The 24,645-nt window shown below is 39.0% G+C and overlaps 1 protein-coding gene across 5 annotated transcripts in view; it reads left to right on the plus strand.

Moving 5' to 3' along the window:
- The window catches only part of LOC139966270 (ETS translocation variant 1-like), a 52,006-nt gene extending 35,721 nt beyond the window's left edge, over positions 1–16,285 (plus strand). For 2 of the 5 annotated variants that reach the window (XM_071969124.1, XM_071969122.1), the window contains exons 8-11: positions 657–847; positions 4,155–4,220; positions 8,999–9,165; positions 11,311–16,285. In XM_071969124.1, coding sequence (XP_071825225.1) covers positions 657–847; positions 4,155–4,220; positions 8,999–9,165; positions 11,311–11,694 — 808 coding nt within the window. In that variant the 3' untranslated portion in view covers positions 11,695–16,285. The remainder of the gene's footprint in view (positions 1–656; positions 848–4,154; positions 4,221–8,998; positions 9,166–11,310) is intronic. The other 3 variants (XR_011792525.1, XR_011792526.1, XM_071969123.1) reach the window with 3 other exon arrangements.
- The last annotated feature ends 8,360 nt before the right edge of the window (positions 16,286–24,645 follow it).

Here is a 24,645-nt window from a genome sequence, read left to right on the forward strand (position 1 = left end):
CCAACAGGGATCGCAGGGAACGAGACCCAATAATTCAATTGTTTTCTCATCATGGGAATGATAGAATACTCTCCTTCCCTTGATGTATCCAAATCGTTGATCTTAAAAAAGTGACAAACATTGGGTATAAACCCATCAAAGTGCATGTTGAATCTTTTGTCCTGAAGTTGAATGCATTAGGGATCCATATTTTTATCTGTACTGAATGCAACATTGTTTCCACGATGATTTTGATCTCTGTCACAAAAAAAAACTTACTCCCTGTTGGAATGATTTAAAACAGATTGCTTAGGGGGACAATAATGGGTGGGGGGATGGGGTTGAATGGTGGAATCGTGCTTTTAGTTGAAACTATTATTTACAAAGTAAAATAATGCTGTAAACAAACCTTTAGGTTAGTTGACATTAATAATCAAGCATAGAATTTTGCTGTAAGATCTTACAACAGCAGCTTATATGCTTACTTGTAACACTTACACTATTGAATATATTTATGATGATGAAATGGAACAAAACAGCAATATAGATATATCTATGGCTTTTTCCTGGATTTGTGAAACTTGCTCTTTTGATCATTCTGTAAAAGCTTTTTTTTTATATATATACGACAGTAAAGGACGTTCGTTTATAACGTTATCACTATCTCGGAATTTCAGCTTGTCCCCGAGAATACAAAGACAAACATCAGAGCCTTGTTTCACCAACCTACCATCAGATGCAGGACCCAGGATGTTTCATCGACAGAGCTCGGAACCATTCTTGACATGCTTCAAACCAGGCAGAATGCCGTCCTTTGAAGACTGCTTGCCGATCAATATTAAACGTGAGGCCGTCGACTACCAAGATGGTAAGGATTGTCTTAGGCACGCACGCACAAACGGATATATTTGAGAATCTTTTGAGAGTGATTGGTTTTGGAAGGTTATAACTTGTAAATACTATCGGGCCTCGTTTAACGAGATCCTCTGCTGCTTGTTATGATATATCTTCTGACCACAGAAGACACGGTAACATTCAGGTGGAACTTAACCAAGCTTTCATTGAGGTGACAAAACATGTCAGATTACTGTTAAAGCTTTACATACAATTTTGAATAACTGCAGTTGCTTCAATTAATCACACCTCTGTCCTGCTTTTCACTGTTACAGCAGTTTCAATCTCTGCTTGAGAGAAAAAGGAAAGAATTCCCCCTCCCCCCCACCCTGCCAGCTAAGACTTTTTTCGCAATATCAAACATCTTCATCATCGGCTCGTAGTGTTAAAGCTTTAGCGGTTTGAAGTTGACTGGTATTTGCTCAGTCTAACAGAGACGAGGATTGAGCTTTAGCAAAGCAAATTTTTTCTAGCCATTACACAAACAAAGTTTATCTCTGTTTGTTTGATGAATACCTCTAATTACTTCCGTTGAGATAAAAAAAACTTCCTAAATATTTGTAACAGCAACAACCATCGAGTCTCCCTCTGCCTTGGATCCCAGTCGTGACACAAACTTTGATAACTTATAATCAAAAATACTTCTAGACTGAATTATATCATGTTGGTATTGCTTCAAAATGTGATCTTTATAGCTTAAAATGTGAATTAAAGATGGAAATTAAGACAGGGTATATCTGTTTTGTCAATTTTTTTTTTTTAGTTTTGTTAAATTTGGTGGTAGATTTGTTAGAGTCTCAAGGGGAGTGGAGCTGTTATTGTTATCTCCAACTGTACTATCATTTACAAGGGGCCTTATGGTCTAATGATCAAGAGGGGTAGGGGTTCAAAGTTCTTGAGATTTATTTGTGTACTACACTTATGATCTCTTATCAGAAAGTCATGTTACTGTCAAGCTGATTTCAGAATTAGGAAAGGAAAACAACAAAAAACCAGTTTGTTGCTCAGAAACCACCTCATTCTTAAATGCAGTATTTACTTGTGAGAGGACACTGTATCCTATTTTTTAAAAACTTTCTAACACACTGAAAAACTTATTCAAAGTATTACAAATTAAATTTAAAAATTTCAACCACCAAATTTTGAGCTGATGGTGTTTAAAATGGTGGACCCTGTAATAATGTGGGTTGTCTGTTGCCTCAGCAAATTCTGTTATCATTAGAGAGGTTATTATAGACTCAACTTTGGGCAGACCCTGTAATCATTAGAGCTGATTATATCCTCCATTTTGATGAACCATTTTTATGAGAAGGTGTGATAGCAACTTTAAAACTGGTATAACATTGCAAACATTAGTGTCGAGCATAGCCTCAATGTTGGTTAAATCTAGTATTCATTACAGCTGATCAATTATCCTTAGAGTTAAGACTGATCATAACCCATAATATTGTGTAACTCTGAATATCACTTGGACTGATAATAGACTTCTTGAGTTGGTAACCATGTAGACACTATGGGGACTGATAATATGTGAAGTTTGTGAATGTTATATAGGTCTGTAGCTAATAATTCTGAGCTGCTCAGGGGGGGGGGACACCAATAGTTTAATGAAGTATGCAATATCTGTGTCCTGTAACCTGTGAAGTTTTGTACACATGGGTCTGCACTGCCCCCCCCCCCCACGCCCAAGTCTCCGGGCCTTAGCCAGGCCAGACTCTATAGTCACAAGGAAAGATTGTAAACTTGATGCAGGCAAATCTTAATGACCAGGAGAAGTGGTTACTTCAGTTTGGGAAGTACCTCTAATCACTGGTATGGTTCATGATAGCCTAGCTGGATGGATGCTAGCATTGTATGTGAGGGATCCCTGTAGTCACCAGGATTGATCAAATAGACCTATATGTAAATATAGACCTAGCTGTGTGGACTAACCTTGTAATCTCTTGGATCGACTATGGTCGTAGTGCAGAAGTATAAAACCCTATAATCAGCATCAATATTGAACAGAATGACGACCCTTGGTTTGCTAATATGCCACAAATGGAGATCAAACTCCTACAGGTGCTAGTAGGTGAGTCTACAATTTACCGCATAGGACATCACATTGGCGGTCACCAAATAACACAAAGAAGTGTTCACCTAATATACAAAGAATTACACAATCCAGGTTGGTAGGTATTTGATATATTGGGGGGCTCAATTTACCCAGCATCTTCGACATCAAGAAACAGATGCAAATCTGGTCAGTTCATTTATTAAATACTGCAAAATTGAAACCAGTTTGTGAAAATGCATTGCCCATAACATTTTGGAAACTTGAATCTTTTACCGACATTAATGTTGTTGTCAGTAGAGACAATATTAATCTTCTGTTGCAATCCACAGAATATAAATTATGTCAGTGTCACCTGTGAATACACCCACAGTTAACATTTCTAGATCCATGTACACGATTAAAAGAACGTACAAGATATAAGCCCAGCGATTGTTGATGCCAAGGCGAAATGAGATTCTAGAATTAGTAAACTGAACACACAAACTACAGGTCAGCAAGTACGATAGTCTAATCAAACCAAGCACTAATGAACATTAAACTGAGCTCTTTAACAAACAGGAATGGAAAAGCCCAGATGTGAAAATTTCAGTCATTCACCATTGAGAACAAGGATTGTTCTAAAAGTCTTTTGAGATTGCAGCAGTTTAGTGTAATGGGGGAAAGTAAAGGTAATAAAGATGTTAATGAGTAGTTTTGACAACTTCTTACAATTGTCGTTATTGTCATTTGGAATGAATTGTTTTGGTTTCTAGTTTCAGTCCTTACTTGGTTTGAATTGTTACTAACATTAGCGAACAATCTGTTGCAACCGATATAATCGTACAGTTGGTATTCTATGATATTAATACATCAAAACAGAAAATTGGATATTAAAACAAAGAATTTAAATATAAGAAAGAAAGGAAGAGAAGAAAGAAAGAAAGAAAGCAAGAGAAGGTATGGAAGAATTAATTTGGTATAAAAAAGAATTTTTATTCCTGAAATCAATAGTTTCAGTCCATTGCAGGCCTAAAATTTCTGTCCTTTTGCAGGTTTAGATTTATAAGAGGTCAGATGTGGATGAGCTTCAGTGTGCATCATTGCATTTGTACTATGAGGTTTCAAAATCTACTCTTGTGGTCTTGTAGTAACAAGCTAACTTTATTATCTGTTTTTTTTATTTTTTTTTTAATTCCAATGAGTGTGTGTCCTTCATTATACACAATGTATTTTATCCCCCTGATAGATGTCCCCAACCAATCTGGGTGTAGAGCAACCCTTCCAAAACGATTCTTGGCCCTGAAAAACGAAGGTATGGTATATCTCGGCCAAATTAGTTACCTAGTACTCATGCACAATTTCTTGCTGTCTACCTTTGCGTGGCTGTCTGTTGTTTTGTTTTTTAGTCCTGCTTTTTTCCTGTCCCCCCCCTCTCTCTACTGCTACTGCCTTGTATATTTTAAATTATGCTTGCTGCATTTTATCGCAATAGAGTAAAACATAAATTGAATTGCAGCATTTTGCGAGCGATTGTCCCGAAATTGAAGTACGCAAAGTGTTGTTTGTCGCATTAGATGTTACCATTGACAATGCACAGGCTCGATGCCAGAGATCAACTATTTGGGGAGGGAGGGGGGGGGACACAAAAGATGGCTGCTGTCCATCCTGGGTAGGGGTCTAAGAGAACCTTTGAGTGAAAGTGGCTTGCATGAAAATAGTGCCATCATTTACGTCATGTCGTTTGAAGTATAGTTTTGAAGAACAAGTTGTAATATTGCCACTGTATATACCTTCTTGCATGTGCTATAAAACTGGAAGAGAGTCTGAAATTTTGGGGCGGGGGGGGGGGGGGGAGTTGGCAGAGGAGGATGAGGAGATGCTCTGTAGATGTCCTACTCAGTCAAATACACGTCTAGGTATGTTTTCATTGATATTTGATAATCTATTCCTCACAATTTGATGAGAAGTTCCAGCATTTACAAATTTGATGTTGAAAGTCAGAAAACTACCAGTAACTTTTCTGTCTGAAAGGAAAAAAATGTTCAAAAAACATTTAAGTGTTCTCATGATTTCCACACTTACAACAGGAAGCATACTGTTGGAATAATTATATTCTGTTATTACACTGAAGAGCTGGTTCAGATTCCGTTCAAATTTAGTAAGAGTCTTCAATGAGTTTAATCTCATTGAATGACTCATTTTGGTTTTTTCCCTCTCTTTTTTTTTGCCTTATTGCTAATTTTGTTGCTGATCTTTAACAGTTTAATATAACCAGTATTATAATAATTCCAACGGTATCATCCTGCTTTAAGTGTTGAAATAATGATGGAGCTAGTGTTTTTAAATAAATGGAATTTTTTTTTTTTGGCCAGAAAGTTACTGGTAGGTGACTTAAATAGTGTGGGGGAGTTCTTAAAAGTGTGTCAAAATAGTGCATGGAGTTCCCTGAAGACTGACATAAATAGGGATTGTAGCTAATATTGGTATTAATGGAACAACTGTCTCGCCTTCCAGGGAGAGGGTGACCGGTAAAGAATTTGAGGGACCTAGGACGAGACACTTTTGGGGATTTCAATGGTATCTTTGTTGTATCTTACCCAGCTATTATTGGTCTAGTATCCAAAAATTTGTTTTCAAAGAGTGAAAACAAAAAAACTGTTAGTGAACTGCTTATGCATAGGTAGATATGTAAACCTTAGAGGGCTTGATGTAGTGATACTGTTTCAATCCTAGCAGGATCTCCTTCATAGGCTAACTGAAATGAAAACAAACTAAGAACACATTAAAAGACCAAGTGGACAGACTTTTAAATCAAACAAATGAGCAATGAAAAGAGCAAAAACAAGACACAACAAAAGAGAAGTAAGATGAAAGGAAAGAGAGATGAGAGGATTAAAGAGCTGTGGAGATTAACTATAAGGGGTGTAGCAATGGGGGTGATTAGTTAAAAGAGGTGAAATGGAAGGGTGTAACAATGGGGGGGGGTGTAATTAGTTATAGAGGTGAAATGGAAGGGGTAACAATTGGGGGGTGGGGTAATTAGTAATAGAAGTGAATTGGAAGGGTGTAACAATGGAGGGGGGGGGGAGGGGGTAATTAGTAAAAGAGGTGAAATGGAAGAAAAGTGGATTAGGAAGGAAGTCCTGTGAATGTAAAGAGTGATTTTATCAGGCATACAAGATACCCACAGGAATATAACAAATGAGCCTTTGTTTTGAAAGATCCAAGAAATTATTAACTAAAATGGAAGTTGAAACAACGACCTTTGGAACACAGATTCCAGTGCTCTACAAGATGAGCTATTCAGCCATTAGTAAATTATGCCTTATCTGGATTTCATTCAATTTGAAATGAAACCATGTAGAGAAACATCAAGCATGAAAAAATTGTACTCTAGGTGACAGATATTTTTCTTTTTGTTTTTTTCTTGTCGTCATCAAAATAGGTTAAAAACCTGACTTTAGTCGAGAAATTGCAGTTATGTTAGTAATACTTTTAGCATCTTATCAGCAGTATAAGAAAATTGTCATATCATTTGTAGTGTGGGACTCAGAACCCTTGAATTCCTTCGCTTTGGCTTTAATATCACTATATCAGCTCTTTGTGTTTGTCTGTTACTATCCCCCCCTCCAAAAAAAAAATCCTAATTTTTGGTTGTGTTTTAGTTTCATGTATTCTCAAAATGAATGTAGGTTATTTCTGTAATAGTGTGATTATCACATGTGTGATTATGAAAATCAACAATTTTTGTGGGATATTATTTTTTGTGTGGCATCTCTAGTGTACCAAGTGAGGACCACGTAGAAATTTCACACATATTGTTTATCAAGTATGGATACTGTGAACATTCTCCCTACATGCCTGTTTTAGTCCTACCTGTTTTTTCTCTCTACTGTTTCCCCTACCTTTTCCTGTTTTTTTGTCCTAAATTTTCTGCATCTTTATTTTGATATTTGTCCTACTTTTTCTGCATCTTTATTTTGATATTTGTCCTACTTTTTCATAAGGTTGTGCTGGACAGCTTGTGTCCCTTCTTCTAGCTTTGACCTTTGGTTTAAGGTGTACAGGTCTGTTTTCAAGACACCAAATCACTATTTAGATAACAATTACATCCAATTTACATAACAATTACATTCCATCGAGAAGTCATGTTATTGTACCCTCTGCCTCTTTCGTATTGAAATGAGACATGGCGAGGGGGGGGGGGGACATTCAGCAGGTTAAATTAAACAGCTACGTAGCAGCTTTAGTTATATCATTTTGAGAACTTTTTTTCGAATGATGCTCCACTGTGAAGCCCATCACAGTGGAAACCATTAACTGGACCGGTCAATTTTTAGGACTCATAACTTTAAGGAGGGTTTTTCTGATATCAATTTTGGCCAAAAAAGAACAAAGAAATAAAGGAGAAAAGAATGAATGCAGCCAACGTTGGCTTTAAAACGATGTAAATATATTTCATCTGTCAGTTTACCTTGGTGTAAAAACTGCTGTTGATACTTCTGTTACTTTTGGGATCCCTTCCGTCACATCTCTTTGCAACATGTTTTTGGTTCTTCTGTCTGATGTGGAATCTTCTTATTTGTGTTAATTCAATTGTTATAATAATAATTGAAACTTTGCAATCTATATGATATAAATGCCCTTTATAGTTTGATGCATAGAAGTATGTTTTAGCAGCTCAGTAAGACTTATGTTCAGATAAAGCCATCTCAATGTCCTCCTCCCCCACCCCCACCCCACCCACCCCTCCAGCAAACATCTTACCTGTTGTCTGTCATTACCTCTTTTGCCAAAAATTCATCTATTAACTCTGGTATGTCATATCATGTTCGTAATTAAAACACAGTCAAATGACGTCAAATTGATGGTCTTGTGGAATGGACCATTCAAAGGATACGAGCAGACCAAAGTTTCCTGAGAGGGTTTATGTATTAGACAGATGGTCCTTCCCTTTATCGTCACTTTTTTCTGTTTACCTGGCTAAAAGTTACGTTTGCTAACTTCAGTAATTACAATGTTTCTTACAATAGCTGGTATGTTCTTATCATAGCATAAGATACCACATCAGCAGATAGGCTGCAGGAGCTGCATCAATATCTAACAAGAGACGTTCAGTGCAGAGTGCAAAAGTTCTCTCCTAAGCCGCCAGCCCGGCTTGTAGTATGTTTTAAGAGCCCCCTCTGTGTCCAACGCTTTGACACAGTGCATGTTAACCAAAAACAGCAAACATAACTTGTAGTTTAACACACACAAACCAGATGTAGGTCAATATTTAACAAGACCTTCAGTGCAGAGTGCAAACGTTCTCTCCTAAGCCGCCAGCCCGGCTTGTAGTATGCTTTAAGAGCCCCCTCTGTGTCCTACGCTTTGACACAGTGCATGTAAACCAGAAAAAGCAAACATAACTTGTAGTTTAACACACACAAACCAGATGTAGGTCAATATCTAACAAGACCTTCAGTGCAGAGTGCAAAAGTTTTCTCCTAAGCCGCCAGCCCGGCTTGTAGTATGCTTGAAGAGCCCCCTCTGTGTCCAACGCTTTGACACAGTGCATGTAAACCAGAAACAGCAAACATAACTTGTAGTTTAACACACACACACACAACTAGATGTAGGACGGGTGGGTGGTAGTTATAACGGTCGATGGATTGAACTATTGGAAATTCTACTGGTATAACTCAATATGGTGAATATGACGTATATTCATAAAAAATATACTAGCGTTCTATTGCGTGTTTACTACTATCCATGTAGATAAACATTAAACTCTCTGTATTTGGAGGAGGGGGAGAGTAAAAGGTATTACATAAATACCATCACATTCTTGTTAGGTCTCCATACAACACTTTCGTTGGTGGGTTTTTTTGAGAGTACAACTCATTTTTTATAAAAAAATATAAGTGAATTTAGAAATGGTGATATTGGTGGAAAAAGGGTAATGTGTTAAATTTTCTAACAATTCTGTTACTAATTCTGTTCTTTAGTTTCCTTTCTATCTTCTTTTCAGTAAATGTGTAGGTTGGATGAAATTGTCATTAAAAGTGTTGGTTTTTAGTTACAAGTGATTATTTGTATCCCTTTCTGCAGCCGGTGAGTGGAGACCGGAACTCATCAGGAATGGCCCCCTTTTCCAGCGCCGTGGGTCGTTACAACTCTGGCAGTTTCTGGTCACCCTTCTGGAAGATCCATCGAACGCATCCTTCATTACCTGGACCGGAAGAGGCTTGGAGTTCAAACTGATCGAGCCAGAGGAGGTGAGAACATTACATTTTTGGTTCAATTTTATATGGTTCAGAAACTCTTTTTACATGTCTAATTTTCCCTGTTGGTGGTCCCTGGTCTGTAGATCAGTGGAGGTCAAAAGTCATCTGAGCACACCAGAGGTCAAATATCGAAAATCTTGTAAACACTTTATCTCAAGATAGGAAGCTTGAATACTTCTCATACTTGTCATGTGGATGTGTTATATTGAGTAATAAAATTCTCCTCCTTTTAGTGGAGGTCAAAGGTCATCTGAGGTCACCAGACGTCAAATATTGAAAATCTTGTAAACACGACATCTCAACTTAGGGAAGCATGTCATACTTGACATGCAGATGCATTACTTTGAATAGAAGAACTCAATTGTTTTTGGTGGAGGTCAAAGGTCATCTGGATCACCAGAAGTCCAACTTTGAAAACCTTTTAAACATGATGTTTCAGGTAGAAATCAGGACATCTACATTATATTTATGAAAAAGCAGAAGTCTATTGTAATGAAGTCATCGAAACCTCCATGAATTTTTTGCGTTCTGGTTTTTAAATCAATATTGAATTTGTTAGACACAAAGTTATCTGTATTGAGTGACATGGTTACCAACTAGCTAATTGAAAGGAGCCACAACCCCTTCCATTATTATTGGTCTGAGTGAGGTAGAGATAATTGTCATGAAGAACTTCCCCAAACAGCTAAGAAGAAACAGGGCTTAAGACTTGATCAAGTCGAAATAGAACATCATCAAGCCAGATGTGCTTGGAATTTTTTTTCCTTCTTTTTCCTCTACTTATTACAAAGTCTATTTTCAGTAATGTAGATGGGTTTTGCAAATGCTGAATCGAAAATATTGAATTTCATGACCTGACATGACCTAATGGTGAAATTGGTTTCAGTGTTAACACAGTTAACACAGTGTTAACACAGTGTTAACATAGTTAACACAGTGTTAACTTGCTACCTTGAAAATGTGAAAGAAGAGCAAAGAGACAGTAATAGGTGTCAGATCCTAGATACACTATGACATCACAGATTTACAAAATGACCGCTCCCAGACAAGACTTTTAAAATAGGGAGTGTTCTTAGCTGTGTGTGGGGGGTCTTCACAATGATCTCTGTCATGTAAATTAAAGGTGATGGTTGTGTGTGTGTGCAGGGGATAGGAGCCGGGGGGGGCACGTTCTCCCCCACTTTTTTTCCAAAATAGCAAATGTGCCCTACTGGCAAATAAAGTGTGCCCCTTTGATGAAGAACTGTCTTTTGGATATCTTAAGCCTTTGTTAATTTTAATATTTTATATTAATTTATTCATGTGCATCATAATAGTATTGATAGCATACTAACACATCATATATATTTAAGTGATATGGCCGGTGTGTATCCGTTTATAGCATAACGAGTGGTGGTTGTGGAATGAGATAGTGCCCCTCTGATGTTGTGCCCCCCCCCCACTTTTTGGAAGTTTCCTACCCCCTGTGTGTGTGTCTGCTTAAGTTAACCATGTAATTAGGACCATGTGTCCAGATCTCTTCGACTGATTGGTATCCAGTTACGTGTGAATATGAAATGACTTTGCCAGAGTGATGCAATAGTTGTGCAAAGGATGCAATACTTGATCCCCCAAAAATTTCTACTTTGTGAGATTTATCCTGTGTCTAAAAATAAAATGTTGACCTAGATGTGTTGACACCACTTGATCCATATCTAGTTGGAGCTAAAGAGAAGTATGAGACCGGGATGTTTAATAAATAAATATATATAATAAAAAACCAATGTTTAATTGTAGGCTTGCTTTCACTTAGCCCTAGATCTCAAGGGTTGTTATTTACACAAGGGTGCATTTAGTCTAGAACAAAGTGAGATCTTCAGGTCTAAAAGAGATCCTTGCCCTCGGCCAACATCAAAATCTAGGAGCCTCTTATCGTGATGTCACTGACCTTTACACCTCCTTTTGACCTCAGATCGGAATCAGCTAAGTGTACCAAGAAACCAAAAGTCCATTTGCAGTCATAAAGCAACCTGTTTTTTTTTTTTTTCTTTGGGTCACTTCTGTAATATACTGATCTTGTTGAAGCCATTAAATATGTTGTTGTTTTTTCTAATACTGTGGCTGCGGTGAGAATTATCTGAACTATTATCTTTATAGGTGGCAAGACGTTGGGGCATTCAGAAGAACAGACCGGCCATGAACTACGACAAGTTGTCCCGATCCTTGCGCTACTACTATGAGAAAGGAATTATGCAGAAGGTAGCCGGCGAACGGTACGTCTACAAGTTTGTCTGCGACCCCGAAGCCCTTTTCATGCTGACCTTCAGTGACGGTATGGGGGGATCGCTCAGGATCCCTCCCACTCTGAAGCCTGCACCCCCTCCACCACCCCAAGATCACAATGTGCCTGGACAGTACCCCATGGCAGAGGAATGCGGAATACGCCTCAGACGGTCGGTGGAGCATTTCGAGGACTTTGTCCCCGACGTTGCAGCACCATGTATGCCCAAGCACTTCCAGACAGAGAACTTTGTTTACTGAACACACAGTTAGGGATGAGCACATGATGGTTGTCTCGTGTTCACTTTCTACCACATCAACCCCTGTTTGTCTCTCTTTATTATGATTAATGATTATTTTTTATTTTTTTCTGTGTGTTCACGATCAGCTCATTATAGTAGTAACGGTACCCGACATCCAACCGGACGGTGCAATTCTATGTTTCATTGTACGTCGTTGTAAGATGGGCACTTATTTACAAAACGATCCGTTGATGTCTACTTACAAACAAGACAAAAACAAAATCGACAGTTTCAAAGGGACGCCATGTAAATACCATGAACCTTCCCTACAATACACATGTGTAACAGTCTTGGAGCTGTTCCGAGATATTCTCTATTCTAGGATTTATCAATCCAGATGGTTCCCATCTTCTGTGTTTGGCCATTTACCGAGTAATACTCTGCCTGATCGAGTCCAAGTCACACCTCTGGTTATGGACTGTCACTTTGTTCCCTTCACCCAGACAGAATTTCTGGATGGGCGTCGAGTGGTGTACATTGGGTTCGCACCCACAAGCAATTGTAGAGTTCAGTATCTATCCAATCCTGTCTTGGTCTAAGTCTCACCCCCCATTGAACACCCATAAATATTGCTGTGGTTACCCATATCATAATAAGAACTTTGTTTACATTTTACTGACAACAGTTTTTTTTTTTTTCTTACGAGTTTTGATATATATATATTTTTTTCCTCGTCTTTTCCTATGAGACACAAAATGCAAAAAAATGAGGTTTATCCTGACTTGTGGGAAGGAGTTGAAAAGTTTGAGCTTATTTGTAAATAGCTAAAAAGAAGTAGTTATTTGTACTTTTTATTTCTGTAGTTTCTATTTCAGTACCAGAATCCCCAGCACTAACGATGGGATGTCTTCTAAGTACTCACTGTTGTTACCATAGAAACCTGCAGAGTTGTAACCTTCATGAGTTATCAGTCTTATCTTCATCAGATATTATAGGTACCAGCAAGAATTTGACACAACATTACCACTGTTTACCTTCAAATAGTTTTTGTAATAGGGAAAAAAAAGACAAATTGTCAAGTCCATCGGTCTTGCGAGGGCTACGTTCAACAAGCTGACGTAGATTCTCAAAATGGTTAATTTGAATCAGATTAATCATAAACGTGAGTTATGCGTGGTATAAATGATCGACAGTTTGCAAACTAAGTACTAAAACACATGCAAACAACATCAATATCATGATTGCAGTATTAAAACACATATAGGCACATAAAGTCATGATTGTAGTGTTTTAATACATGCAGGCACATTAAAATCATGATTCCAGTCTTAAAACACATGTATGCAGGCACATCATAATTATGATTCCAGTGTTAAAACACATGTAGGCACATAAAATCATGATTGCAATGTTTTAAAACATGCAGGCACATTAAAATCATGATTGCAATGTTTTAAAAAACATGCAGGCACATTAAAATCATGATTCCAGTCATAACACATGTATGCAGGCACATCATAATCATGATTCCAGTCTTAAAACACATGTAGGCACATAAAATCATGATTGCAATGTTTTAAAACATGCAGGCACATTAAAATCATGATTCCAGTCATAACACATGCAGGCACATTATAATCATGATTCCAGTGTTAAAACACATGTAGGCACATAAAATCATGATTGCAATGTTTTAAAACATGCAGGCACATTAAAATCATGATTCCAGTCATAACACATGCAGGCACATTATAATCATGATTCCAGTGTTAAAACACATGTAGGCACATAAAATCATGATTGCAATGTTTTAAAACATGCAGGCACATTAGAATCATGATTACAGTGTTAAAACACATGTAGGCACATTAAATCATGATTGCAATGTTTTAAAACATGCAGGCACATTAGAATCATGATTACAGTGTTAAAACACATGTAGGCACATTAAATCATGATTGCAATGTTTTAAAACATGCAGGCACATTAGAATCATGATTACAGTGTTAAAACACATGCAGGCACATTAAAATCATGATTGCCATATAGGGAGACATTTAAGTAAACAAAATGTTGATTGTTGGTTCAACAAAGGTACTAAGGAGACCCTCATCATTTGCCTTTTCTTTCTTCCTACCGTATGCATACATATATATTTATATATATATATATATACTTATGTATATATATACATATATATATTTAAATACATACATATATACGTATATATATTTAAATATATATATATATACATATATATGTTTATACAAATATAAATACATATATATATATATATGTATACATATATATACATATATATACATTTCTTCTTTTGTTCTTTTGTTCACTTTTGAAAATAGAAGTTTAATCGTTTATTACATAAATCATTTATAAAAAGATTTCTTTAAAACAGTAACTGTAAAGATCTTGCTAATCATGGAAGAAGGCAACCCTAACAATGCCAGTAGCTACAAGGAGGGGTTTAGTACTATTATCCTACTCTAAAGGTACATAACAACTGTAAACTCATTTTTTGAAAAATTTTAACGTCTCCTGGAATTGTTTTGGGTGAGCTGTGTGCTCGTTTGCGAAGGCAAATGTACTTAAGATTCTCTGGCGTGTGATCAGTCCATCGACGAATCGTAGTCTGTTACCTAGACGTCGCTAGCAACCTACGTTCGTTAGAGGTGAGCAAAATGCGTTGTCATCAAATATTTGCCAGCAGCTGAAGTCCTTCGATGAGGAGTTTGTTCGGTCCTCTGCCGTTTCTTCTGCTCCTCCTTCACGATCTTAAATTTGCAAGGTGACAGATAACCCGTCTCGTTTTCTTTCGAGGAAAAACGAGATTGATCTTTGACGTAAACATTTTTTCACTTTTTTTTTTTTTTTCAACTGATTTTCATCACCATTCTTATTCCTTTTGTAACATTACTTCATTTGTAAATATTATTGCAGATAGAAGCCAAAAAAAAAATTACAGAAAAAAAAACAAAATGTAGAGTGTACCAGTAGGGTTAAAATGGGTACTAGCTGACTAAAAGTATTTCTTATTTTTCAAATTTTTGCATATGTTGTTAAAGGCATGTACTTTAAATTAGCCAACAAGGAGGGAATCACCGAAAACTTTAATTATCGATGGAGTCTGTGTTGTGTACGTTACATCTCTTTGTACACGTTTTTATTGAAAGTCGTAATTGCATAATGTTAAGTGAGTTACTAAGTGAGTTAACATTTTTTTATAAGAACACAAGATATTTACATAATATCCTCTATCCCTTTGATGCGAGGGGCCTAGCTAATGAGAGAACCATTGTTTACATCAACAACGCCAACGACACAAGGTTGAAATACGTTGTACCTTGATGCTATGATCTTAGAGATGAGGAATAAAGTTTAAGGTTGTCAGTTGCTACAATTTGAATATGTTATAGTAATCAAAAGGTGCAATGGAGCATGCAAGTACCCCGCTACACCTTCCACTCCCTCTACCCACTCATTCACTTTGATCTGTTTATAAATGATAGTGCTTTTGGGTCAAAAAGCTGTCATTTTCGTTGTTACAAAAATGACCCGTTCCAACTTCATCCAGTTCCTCCCTCCTCCTCCCCCCCCCCCCCCCCCGCTACCCTCCTTTGATCATGTTCCTTTGTATGCTACAGGCGGTGAAAGTCTAAACTTACAATACCACTCTCTATAATAGGCTTCACCGTTGAAAACTCACAGAAAATTCCTCATTAGCTGAAATCTTGAATTTGAGATGACCCAACCTATAGCCTTTTCTTGGAACATAAAGATGAGTGCTAGCAAACGGTTTGCCTTGCCAAAAATAAAAAATAAATCCCTCTGATACCTGGCCAGATATTTTGTCCCAAATTCTTGACAAAAGTTTAGTCAATGCAGTGTGTTGGATTCATGTTAGTAGACACTTTAGGTAATTGCTCATTGTAGCTTGTGAATATGCATCAGAGGCACTCTCATTGGTTGCTGGTAAACCAATGGTAATCTTTTATTGCAAATTAAATTTGTGGTTGTTTAAGGTTTCTTTAAGAAAGTTGAAAAAAACCAACGAGTTTCGAAGAGAATGATCCAGATGGTATTCATGCAGGTTTATTATCTGAGCCAGAATGGTGGTTTGGTTTGCTGATATATCTACAATGCAGTCCATTGTGGGTTTTTTTGGTTTGCTCATCTATCCACAATAAAATCAATTGTTTCTTTTACTTCATTGTGTTCAGACTTTTGTCTTTTGACAAAAAAGATTTGCTGCAAGAAGATGTTTTCCAAAAAAGTTGAGACCATTATTTTATACAGACCACAATAGACCATCTGATTCAAGTGATTTGACATTTACTTTTGATGACAAAATAAAAGAGCATAATTTAGTATTTTTGTTACTGAAAAGCAATCTTATCGTTTCTCTCAACCTTGTAATTCGACTTAAACTTTGTGTAATGATTTGCCTGTACGAAAGGTACGTTAGAGAGAGTGAGTTAGCAGTGATTGGATGTCTCGCACCATATTGGGTATTTTGTCAGGTAGAACACTTTCACTTTTTCAAAAGCTGTTTTGGATAACTACTGTTGTATAATACAAGAAACATTTTAAAATCATTTTGTTTATTTGTCCTTTTTTTTAGGTGTGTTTGCTCTGTATTATCTTTGAAATTTCATCCCTGAACCCACTCCCAAAAGAACTTTCCAAAGGAATAATTTCCTATTTCGGTGTGTAGAAGTACCACATTGAGTACAAGATGCCTATTGTTTTTGGTGGAGGTCAAGGGTCATTTTGGGGTCACCAGGGGTCAAATTGTGGAAACCTTGTAAACTTGTAAACATTGTAAACCTTGTAAACATGTAAACTTCGCGAGTTCCTGCTTGCGGGAAGATCTCATATACATACATACATGATATCTCAATAATGGAAGCTTGGGTAGATCTCACACTTGGTATGAATGAGTATAACATTGATTAAATGAAGCCTATCGATTTTGGTGGAGTTCAAAGGTCATTTGAAGTCAGATTCATGAAGAAAACTAACCATGTTACATCATCGTACACCACAATGCATATTTGCATTCTGGTTAAACAGTGCTGTTGCAAATGAATCAATATTAAGTGTTGTCCCACCCTCTCCCTCTACCCCATAACTCAGAGTTTTCAAAACCCTCTTCACCGGCCCTCAGAACATTGTGACAAGGGGCGGGGTGGGGGGAGGGGGTGGACGTGAGATATGTTAAGGGCTACTTTGGGGGGGGACACGATTTTGTTGTCCCATAGTGCCTTCGTTTGATTGGATACTTGGAGATAACAGATGAATAACTAATGCGCATGCACGACTTTATGTTCTTTTATTTGACCACCAAAGTAGGTGAATCCTCATTTGATGTGGCCGCGTGTCGGGTAAAAAGAAAAAAATCACTTTGGCCCACAAGGTCCATTTTGCAATACTGCATTTTTGATCTTAGCCAATAGGACGACAACGGACTGCTGCAATTGGTTGCTTTAACGATCTAGTAAGTGCTACGCTTTCTGTAATCATTCGCAGCTGAACAATTGCTTGCTGCCATAAAACGTTTTGCAGACATACCGAAGGAGACTGCTAGCCATTGGCAAAGTACATACTGCAACTCTGGGCCACTTGTACCTTGAAAGGAACACTCCACTTAATCTTCTTCGGCATTCATGGTCCTTTAAACCGTCACGTTACATTCATGTCATTGCAAGGTATTTTTTTGTTGTGTGTGTGTGTGTGGACTTACAGAAAGTAAATCAGAATTGTTTGAGGATCTTTACGCTTTGGCGCGGAATTACCACCGGTCGACACTCGAGTTATAAAACAAGTTAGTTTACTCTTCGAGTATAAGATTCCAAGATCTTTAAAGCAAATGAAGGAACCATCCATGTAGGTCTGTCGGAAAGTGTAGTAGAGTATCGTTGCTAGCGACGGCTTTCTGAGACATCAATAGAAAAATGTACGGAATGTCTGCTTGAGCGTTGTCTACCGTTGAATATTAACTAGCTTCGCTAAATCACAAAGAAATGTTTGTAGAACTGTATGTCGAAATGAGGCACCACTAACCTTTTCCACATCCCCTCGCCCCTCCCCTCCCCAACCTCCCGTATGACCTCTTTCTCCTATATTTCCCTTTACATTACCTTGAAAGGTTCTTATGGGCATCAGTAAAGCCGCTCAAACGTTGAATCGCCGAAAATAAATTGAGATTACACGATTACAGCTATTGGCGCAAAAGCGTGGGGCGTGTAGGTGCGATGGGGGAGGGGGGGGGGTAATAGAAACGCCCGCTTTTCTTTGTGGTCGAACAGCACTCCTTACTATTCTAGCTAAAAATGTGCACTTCCAACCAATGTTATGTACGGAACTTGAAGGATTGAAATGGAGAAGGAAACTTCGTGATTGTTTTACGCTTTTCGACGGAAGCGTGTCTCGCCCGCCCGCCCGCCACCCCTATCGAATCCCAAAACGATGCGTTAACTAGTCTATTTGACGACTGTTCATTTCAGTCTGATGCACGAGTAACTTTAATTGATTTTTTCTAGCTATTTGAGGAAAATACTTATTATAACTGGCAAATGGTATTCTTATACTACTTATTCGAAATCTTAATTAATCGGAATTTTAATAACACCTTGATATGATTTAATTATAGGTAACCATTTGAGGCTCGATTACGGGCATAGCGAACCCATTAAGATTTCAGAAATTAAAGATGAGTGTAGGGGGAAGGTAACAGGTAACAGGTAAGGGGTCCAAGGAAAATTTCTATTACCTAACTTTGCACTATAAGGTATAGTTTGACTGAGTTGTATTGCGCATTTCCTTAGCTAATGCGTTTGTATTTTCGGCCCATTACTGAAGGGGGTGGGAGGCGGAGGGCTGCTATGGTCCTGCCGCCGGCGTCTTCTTCAGTTGCTCTATGTCACATGAGCAGATAGTTTGAATGTCACCAAAACCTTGTTCACTGACTTGTAAGTACCCCCTTGAGGCTTGAACTGAAACTACAAAGCAGTGAGTTGTCATCGGCATATTTAATATGCGAAAATACGTCTTGTTATTAAGGCATGTGTGTAAACCGCCAAAATGGTTAGGTATTTCTAGCCAAACATATTTGTATCTATGCAATTCATTTACTATAACTAGCCCTGTTGGACTGACTCTGACGTCACTATTATAGTAGACTTTAAGGTCAACTATGATGTGTGCTCAGGTGTTGTTTTGGTTAACAAAATATGTATACTTACACAGGTGCATTCAGGTTCCACAGAGAAAGGAAAACGAAGAGAGAAAAGAAGACAAAACTTAAATACCGTTTGAAGATTAGTAATCGTAGAGAATCAGAAGAAATTCTTGCTAGTAGTTCAGTGTGGATTAAATTAGTTTACATTATAGAAGTACAATGTGTGCGTTGTAATGTACCGTAATGTGCTTAAGAAAATCTGTCAAAACTTAATAGTCTGAACAATGGGAAAGGACAAACATAGCTGACAGTATCTTTTGTCAAACGTTTAACTTGATTTCGTGTTTTCACGATTGCTCAATATACGGTACCCACGAAACATCTATCCCGCTTGGCATAAAGCATCTTTTTAGCATTTGTTTGTGATTGTCTCGCTATCTAGCCTATAAAACATAGATCCATGTTATGTTGACTTGCTTTGTTTTATAAGCTACCGTGACTCTGCACTTTCGATTGCCAGGCCTGACGACTGAGGGAAAGGGGGTTGCAGAAGGGGGGGGGGGGTTCAGAAGGGATAATATATTCTCACTTTCATAAGATATGCCTTCTTAAAAGAAAGAGGGCATAACAGTGACCGATGACGTAATTTTCACGACCTGTCTCTTTCGATTGTTTCACCTTACTATACCCAAAGAAGGTCTAAATACATATTCGCGTTTCTGAATTCTACCAAGCCTATACTCAGGTGCGTATCCAGGGGGGCGTTGGGGCGCGCGCCCCCCGGGTAAGAAAAGAGGAGAGAAAAAGAGAAGAAAAAGGGAAAAGGAGGGGAAAAAGAGGAGGAGGAGAGGAAGGAAGGGAAAAGAAGAAGAAAAAAGAGAGAAAAAGGAGAAAAGGAGGGAGTAGAAGATAGCCAAGACTTCGGGAAGAGAAAGAGGAACAGTCATAGTTAAAGCGCTGATCCCTATCATATACACAGGGTAGCCAGTGACAGATCAAGGATTACGGGGGGGGGGGTGCGCCTCACCCTACCCCTTACACCGACAACTCCATTTTTGACGTTTCCATGTTCCTCTCTCACTAATGTATCTATATAAATACTATATATGGTCTATCATAACGCGTGTGTGTGTATGGACGCCTTAAACAATTGTACAATTGTGCTATATGGAACCAACTGTGGCTGGTCTTGAACTCGACGGGGTCGTCGGGAGCATGACGCATTTCGGGAAGGGGGCGACCGCCCCCCTCCCCCGAGCAAATTTTCTTTATGACATCGCTAGTAATTTCAAAATAGACAATGCTTAGATGCAACTTACAAGGCCTGGGAAGTGTCATTTCCAGCGATCTGGGAGGCATTTTCGGCCAAAATTTTTCTTGTACGCTTCGCGCCAACTCATGGTGGCGCTTCGCTTAGATAGTTTGCATACAGGCTTCGCCCCTCCCTTGGCAATTACTCGCTACACGCCTGTTCGAATTTGTAAAGCAAAGAGCTTATATAACATCATATCAGTGAGCATTGAAATGCCTGTTCCACGATGAACAGCCTCAAAAACTGTCTATGTGTGTAGTCGAAGGCGTAGCCCAATTGGATTTGGGGCTGTAACGACTTGCCCGAAAAAAAAGCCAAAATTTTTTCGCGCGCGTTCAACATATCGATGCCAATATCATATAAGCAAGCATCGGTCATTACATTGCATGGCATCGTGTACCGCACGGTCCGTGAAAGTTGCACAGTATACCGCCGGATGCTAATGTAAACAACGAAATGTCTTATGTATAGATGGAGAAAAAGCATACAGATCCATTTATGTCAAAACTCTCTTTTACAGTAGTAATGTCGGCCAAGCTTAGAACTTTATTTTAATTACCAGGGAGATCATTTTTAAGCTATTCATTGTTATTTATTTTTCTTTCAGTAGGTGCCCGAAAAAATGGTTGCGGGGGGGGGGGAGTGGGGGCTGCAGCCCCCGCCTCCTACGGGACCTACGCCTATGTGTGTAGTGTTCGGTTTCGATATACCTGATATCGGAAATATCTGATATTTTTCATTTCCTTCAACCAAGTTTTACAATAGCCATAATGAGAGGTTTTAATATTTCTACACCAATAAATTAACTGTGTCTGAATTTTCGAAAATTTCCTCACCAACATTCTTCATCATACTTTCCTCTACTCGTGCAATTTGTACCTGTCTATTAGGGGTTCAAGGAGGTTTTTCCCTATTGGTTGTCCATAGATTGAATTTTGTGCAACATTATGGGTATGTTTTGAAGTGATTTTTATTCACGAGAAATGGGAATTTTCAAATTCTCAACAAATAATGGGCTTAAAACCTTGAAAAGTGGGGCTTTCGGATATTGTGGGCCGTGACGTAGAATCGCCTACAAAAGCAATGATCCATAGGACATGCATGAGGTCGAACATGATGTGTGACTGGTGACAATCTTCAAAAAGGTTATGGATGGAAAAAAAATTGGGAAATACTTGATTCTCAGGCAAAAGTGTACATTTGGTTGGTCATTTTCAAGCCCGAGAAGTGTCATTTCCGGTGATCTGGGGGGTATCAAAACCAGAAATTTTCTTGTACGCTGCGCGCAAACCGATGGTGGCGCTCCGCTTAGATAGTAATTCGCGCCCCCGGGTTAGAAAATCCTGGATACGCGCCTGATACTCGTGACTATTACTCAAAAGTAACATGACAACTTATGGAACATATAACCAGGTTTTTATTCGAAATCAGTAAGACTCGCGCATGATACAAGAGCATGTCAGTTCGCAGGAAGTGGGAGTATGACGTCATCATTAAAAAGGATCCTGCCAACCGGCATGATACCACAGCAAGAGCCGGCCCGCAGGCCCCATGAGCATGCCAGTCCGAAGGGAACAGGTGCTTGGCAGTCTACGTGAAACAAGAGCATGTCAACTCACATGTGAAATAGAAGCATGCCGTACAACTTTAAAGACTGAAATAAGAGCACTACAGCCCGCATGAAGCGAGAGCATGCCAACCCACATAAAGAAGGTGCACACCAGCCTATACATAATATAGGCGCATGCCAGCCCACATGAAGCAGGACCATGCCATGAGCTCAATTAAAACTATGCTATAATTCTCTAGTAAAAAAAAAAAAAAATACATTCCAACCCGCGGGAATCATGAGCATGCAACTATATGTGTGTGCTCATCATAGTGAGAACTATTGTATAGGGTAAAGACGATTAGCTGCTTTAAGGCATACGTCTCCATAGATACAGTGGCGCCTGCGCACAACTATGTAAAGTTGTCTTTCTGTAACTGCCTAGCAAGAGACATAAATAGTTCTCTTCAATTGTCGTGTGATTCAGTCAGAGAGAAAAGAATAAAGAGCCAGAAATAACCGTATCGCAGAGATGACGGTGATGTATATATTGGTAACCTTTTTTTTCTATAAACGTCTCACATTTTGGCCACCCTCGCGTTCCTTATTGTTATCAACTGTCTATCACGCTGATCGACATGTATTTCTAAAGAACTTTTTTCAGCGTTTACTTTTTACTGGTATTTGTTCGTTTGTATTTCTATTGTCGAATGGCGGATTAAATCCCTATAGCCCTCTGGAGAACCGAAACAAATGTCAGATCTCTTAAAATAGTCGACTGATGGAGAACCCAAATTGAAAGTGACATGTGAAGAAGAAGGTATATACAGCTATGTACTTCAAACATCCTAGGACTTGTAGGAGATTGCGAGTTTCTAAAGGTACTGGAGAACCTTACATGGTCCTTCAATGGGGAAAAAATACTCATATCCCTTACGAACTTAATTGCGATGGATTTTTGTCACTAATTGTAAGCGCATTGTCATGTAGCCACATACATCCTACACCCTTCCCACTCTCTTGTACGTACGGGGGGGGGGGTGGGGGACAACTTAACATAATAAGCGTGGCGTACCACACTTAGTCACTCCTTAGACTTGAGCACTAAACTCGTTAGTTATATAGAGGTCGCTACTGGCATGAAGTCTTACCCACCCATCATTAACCCACTATGACCATCCAGATCCGACCCGAATCAAGCGAATCTGTAGTTGCATGCAATATAAAAACACATACGTCGTACATCACAAGCATGATTCCGTCGACGAACGTCAGGACAATATCAGCATGTTATACAATATTAATGTAAATATGTTATGTTGCAATATTAGTATCAGTATATCATCAGAAAAAACATCAACATGTGACAAGTCAGTTTCAACATGTCAATAATGAAAGCAACTATTTTGGACCCTTTCGGCGTTCATGGGCCGGTGCCTTTCATTTCATATTTTTCAGACTTTAAATTATTCAAATTTAACTGAGCATGCCCAATTCCACATTTGATATTATCATGGTGCACGGTATCATATTTTTTCAGACTTTAAATTATACAAATTTAACCGAGCATGCCCAATTCCACATTTGATATTATCATGGTGTACGGTACCATTCAGTTGTGTACGCAAGGGGAGAAGGGGAGAAGGCCGGGGAAAAGGGGAGAAGGCCGGGGATAAGGCCGGGGAAAAGGCTGGGGAGAAGGTCGGGGAGAAGGTCGGGGAGAAGGCTGGGTAGAAGGCCGGGAGAAGGCCAGAGAGAAAGCAGGGGGAGGCCGGGGAAAAGGGGAGAAGGGGAGAAGGAGAGGAGGGGAGGAAGGGAGAAGAAGAGAGTCAGAGAAAGGCCGGGGAGAAGGCCGGGGAGAGGGCCGGGGAAAAGAGGAGAAGGCCGGGGAGAAGCCCGGGGAGAAGGCTGGGGAGAAGGTCGGGGAGAAGGTCGGGGAGAAGGTCGGGGAGAAGGCCGGGGAGAAGGCTGGGTAGATGGCCAGAGAGAAAGCAGGGGGAAGGCCGGGGAAAAGGGGAGAAGGGGAGAAGGAGAGGAGGGGAGGAGGGGAGGAGGGGAGAAGAAGAGAGTCAGAGAAAGGCCGGGAGAAGGCCGGGAGAAGGCCGTGGGAAAGGGGAGAAGGCAGTGGAATAGGGGTAAAGCCCGTGGAAAAGGGGAGAAGGGGAGAAGGAGAGGAGAAGGGGAGGAGGGGAGGAGTGAAGGAGGGGAGGAGGGGAGGAAGGGAGGAGGGGAGAAGAAGAGGGGGCAGAGGATGAAATTATGAGTCAATGCAGATTCTCTTACGAAACTTTGCCCCTTTTTTGAACCAGCTAGCTACATTCATGTTAGTACATTAAATCTTTACTACAAAATAAATTTTTGTTCGAAAACGTCTCACCACCTTTGGCCTATCCCTTAATTCTAAGAGGATTTTGCGTTTCCGTTTCCCCTTGATTGAGGTTTGCCTTATGTCATCGTTACTGCGTCAACTAACGGCTGTCGAATGTAGGCCAATGTATTACGTATATAGCGTGTTTACCTTGTTGTGATGTAGGACACGAGAGACGTGTTTGGGTATTAATTTATGAATGCACACTGGTTAGGAATAGTTATCTGACTTCCGTTTTATCCTATTGCTCCTCATCTTATTATACGGACCCCGCTGAGAGAAGATGATGTTTACAACATGCCCCGCGGTACTTCCAATCGAATATATATTTTCAGCTATGACAAATAAATGCTTTGAACAGCAGAATACGTAATACTCCTAGATGGTGGTCTGTCATATATATGAACTCCGGGTTTGCACTATTACTATATAAGGGTCTCTGTGCTAGATGGTGACTTCAATGCATCTCGATCGGTGATGAAGGACATATTCACTTTGACCCTAAAGCCAAGAAAACTACAAAGTGGAGTTTATTGAAATTATTTT

This window comes from Apostichopus japonicus, chromosome 4 (assembly GCF_037975245.1).
Source record: "Apostichopus japonicus isolate 1M-3 chromosome 4, ASM3797524v1, whole genome shotgun sequence".
In the NCBI taxonomy this organism is placed as follows: Eukaryota; Metazoa; Echinodermata; class Holothuroidea; order Aspidochirotida; family Stichopodidae; genus Apostichopus; species Apostichopus japonicus.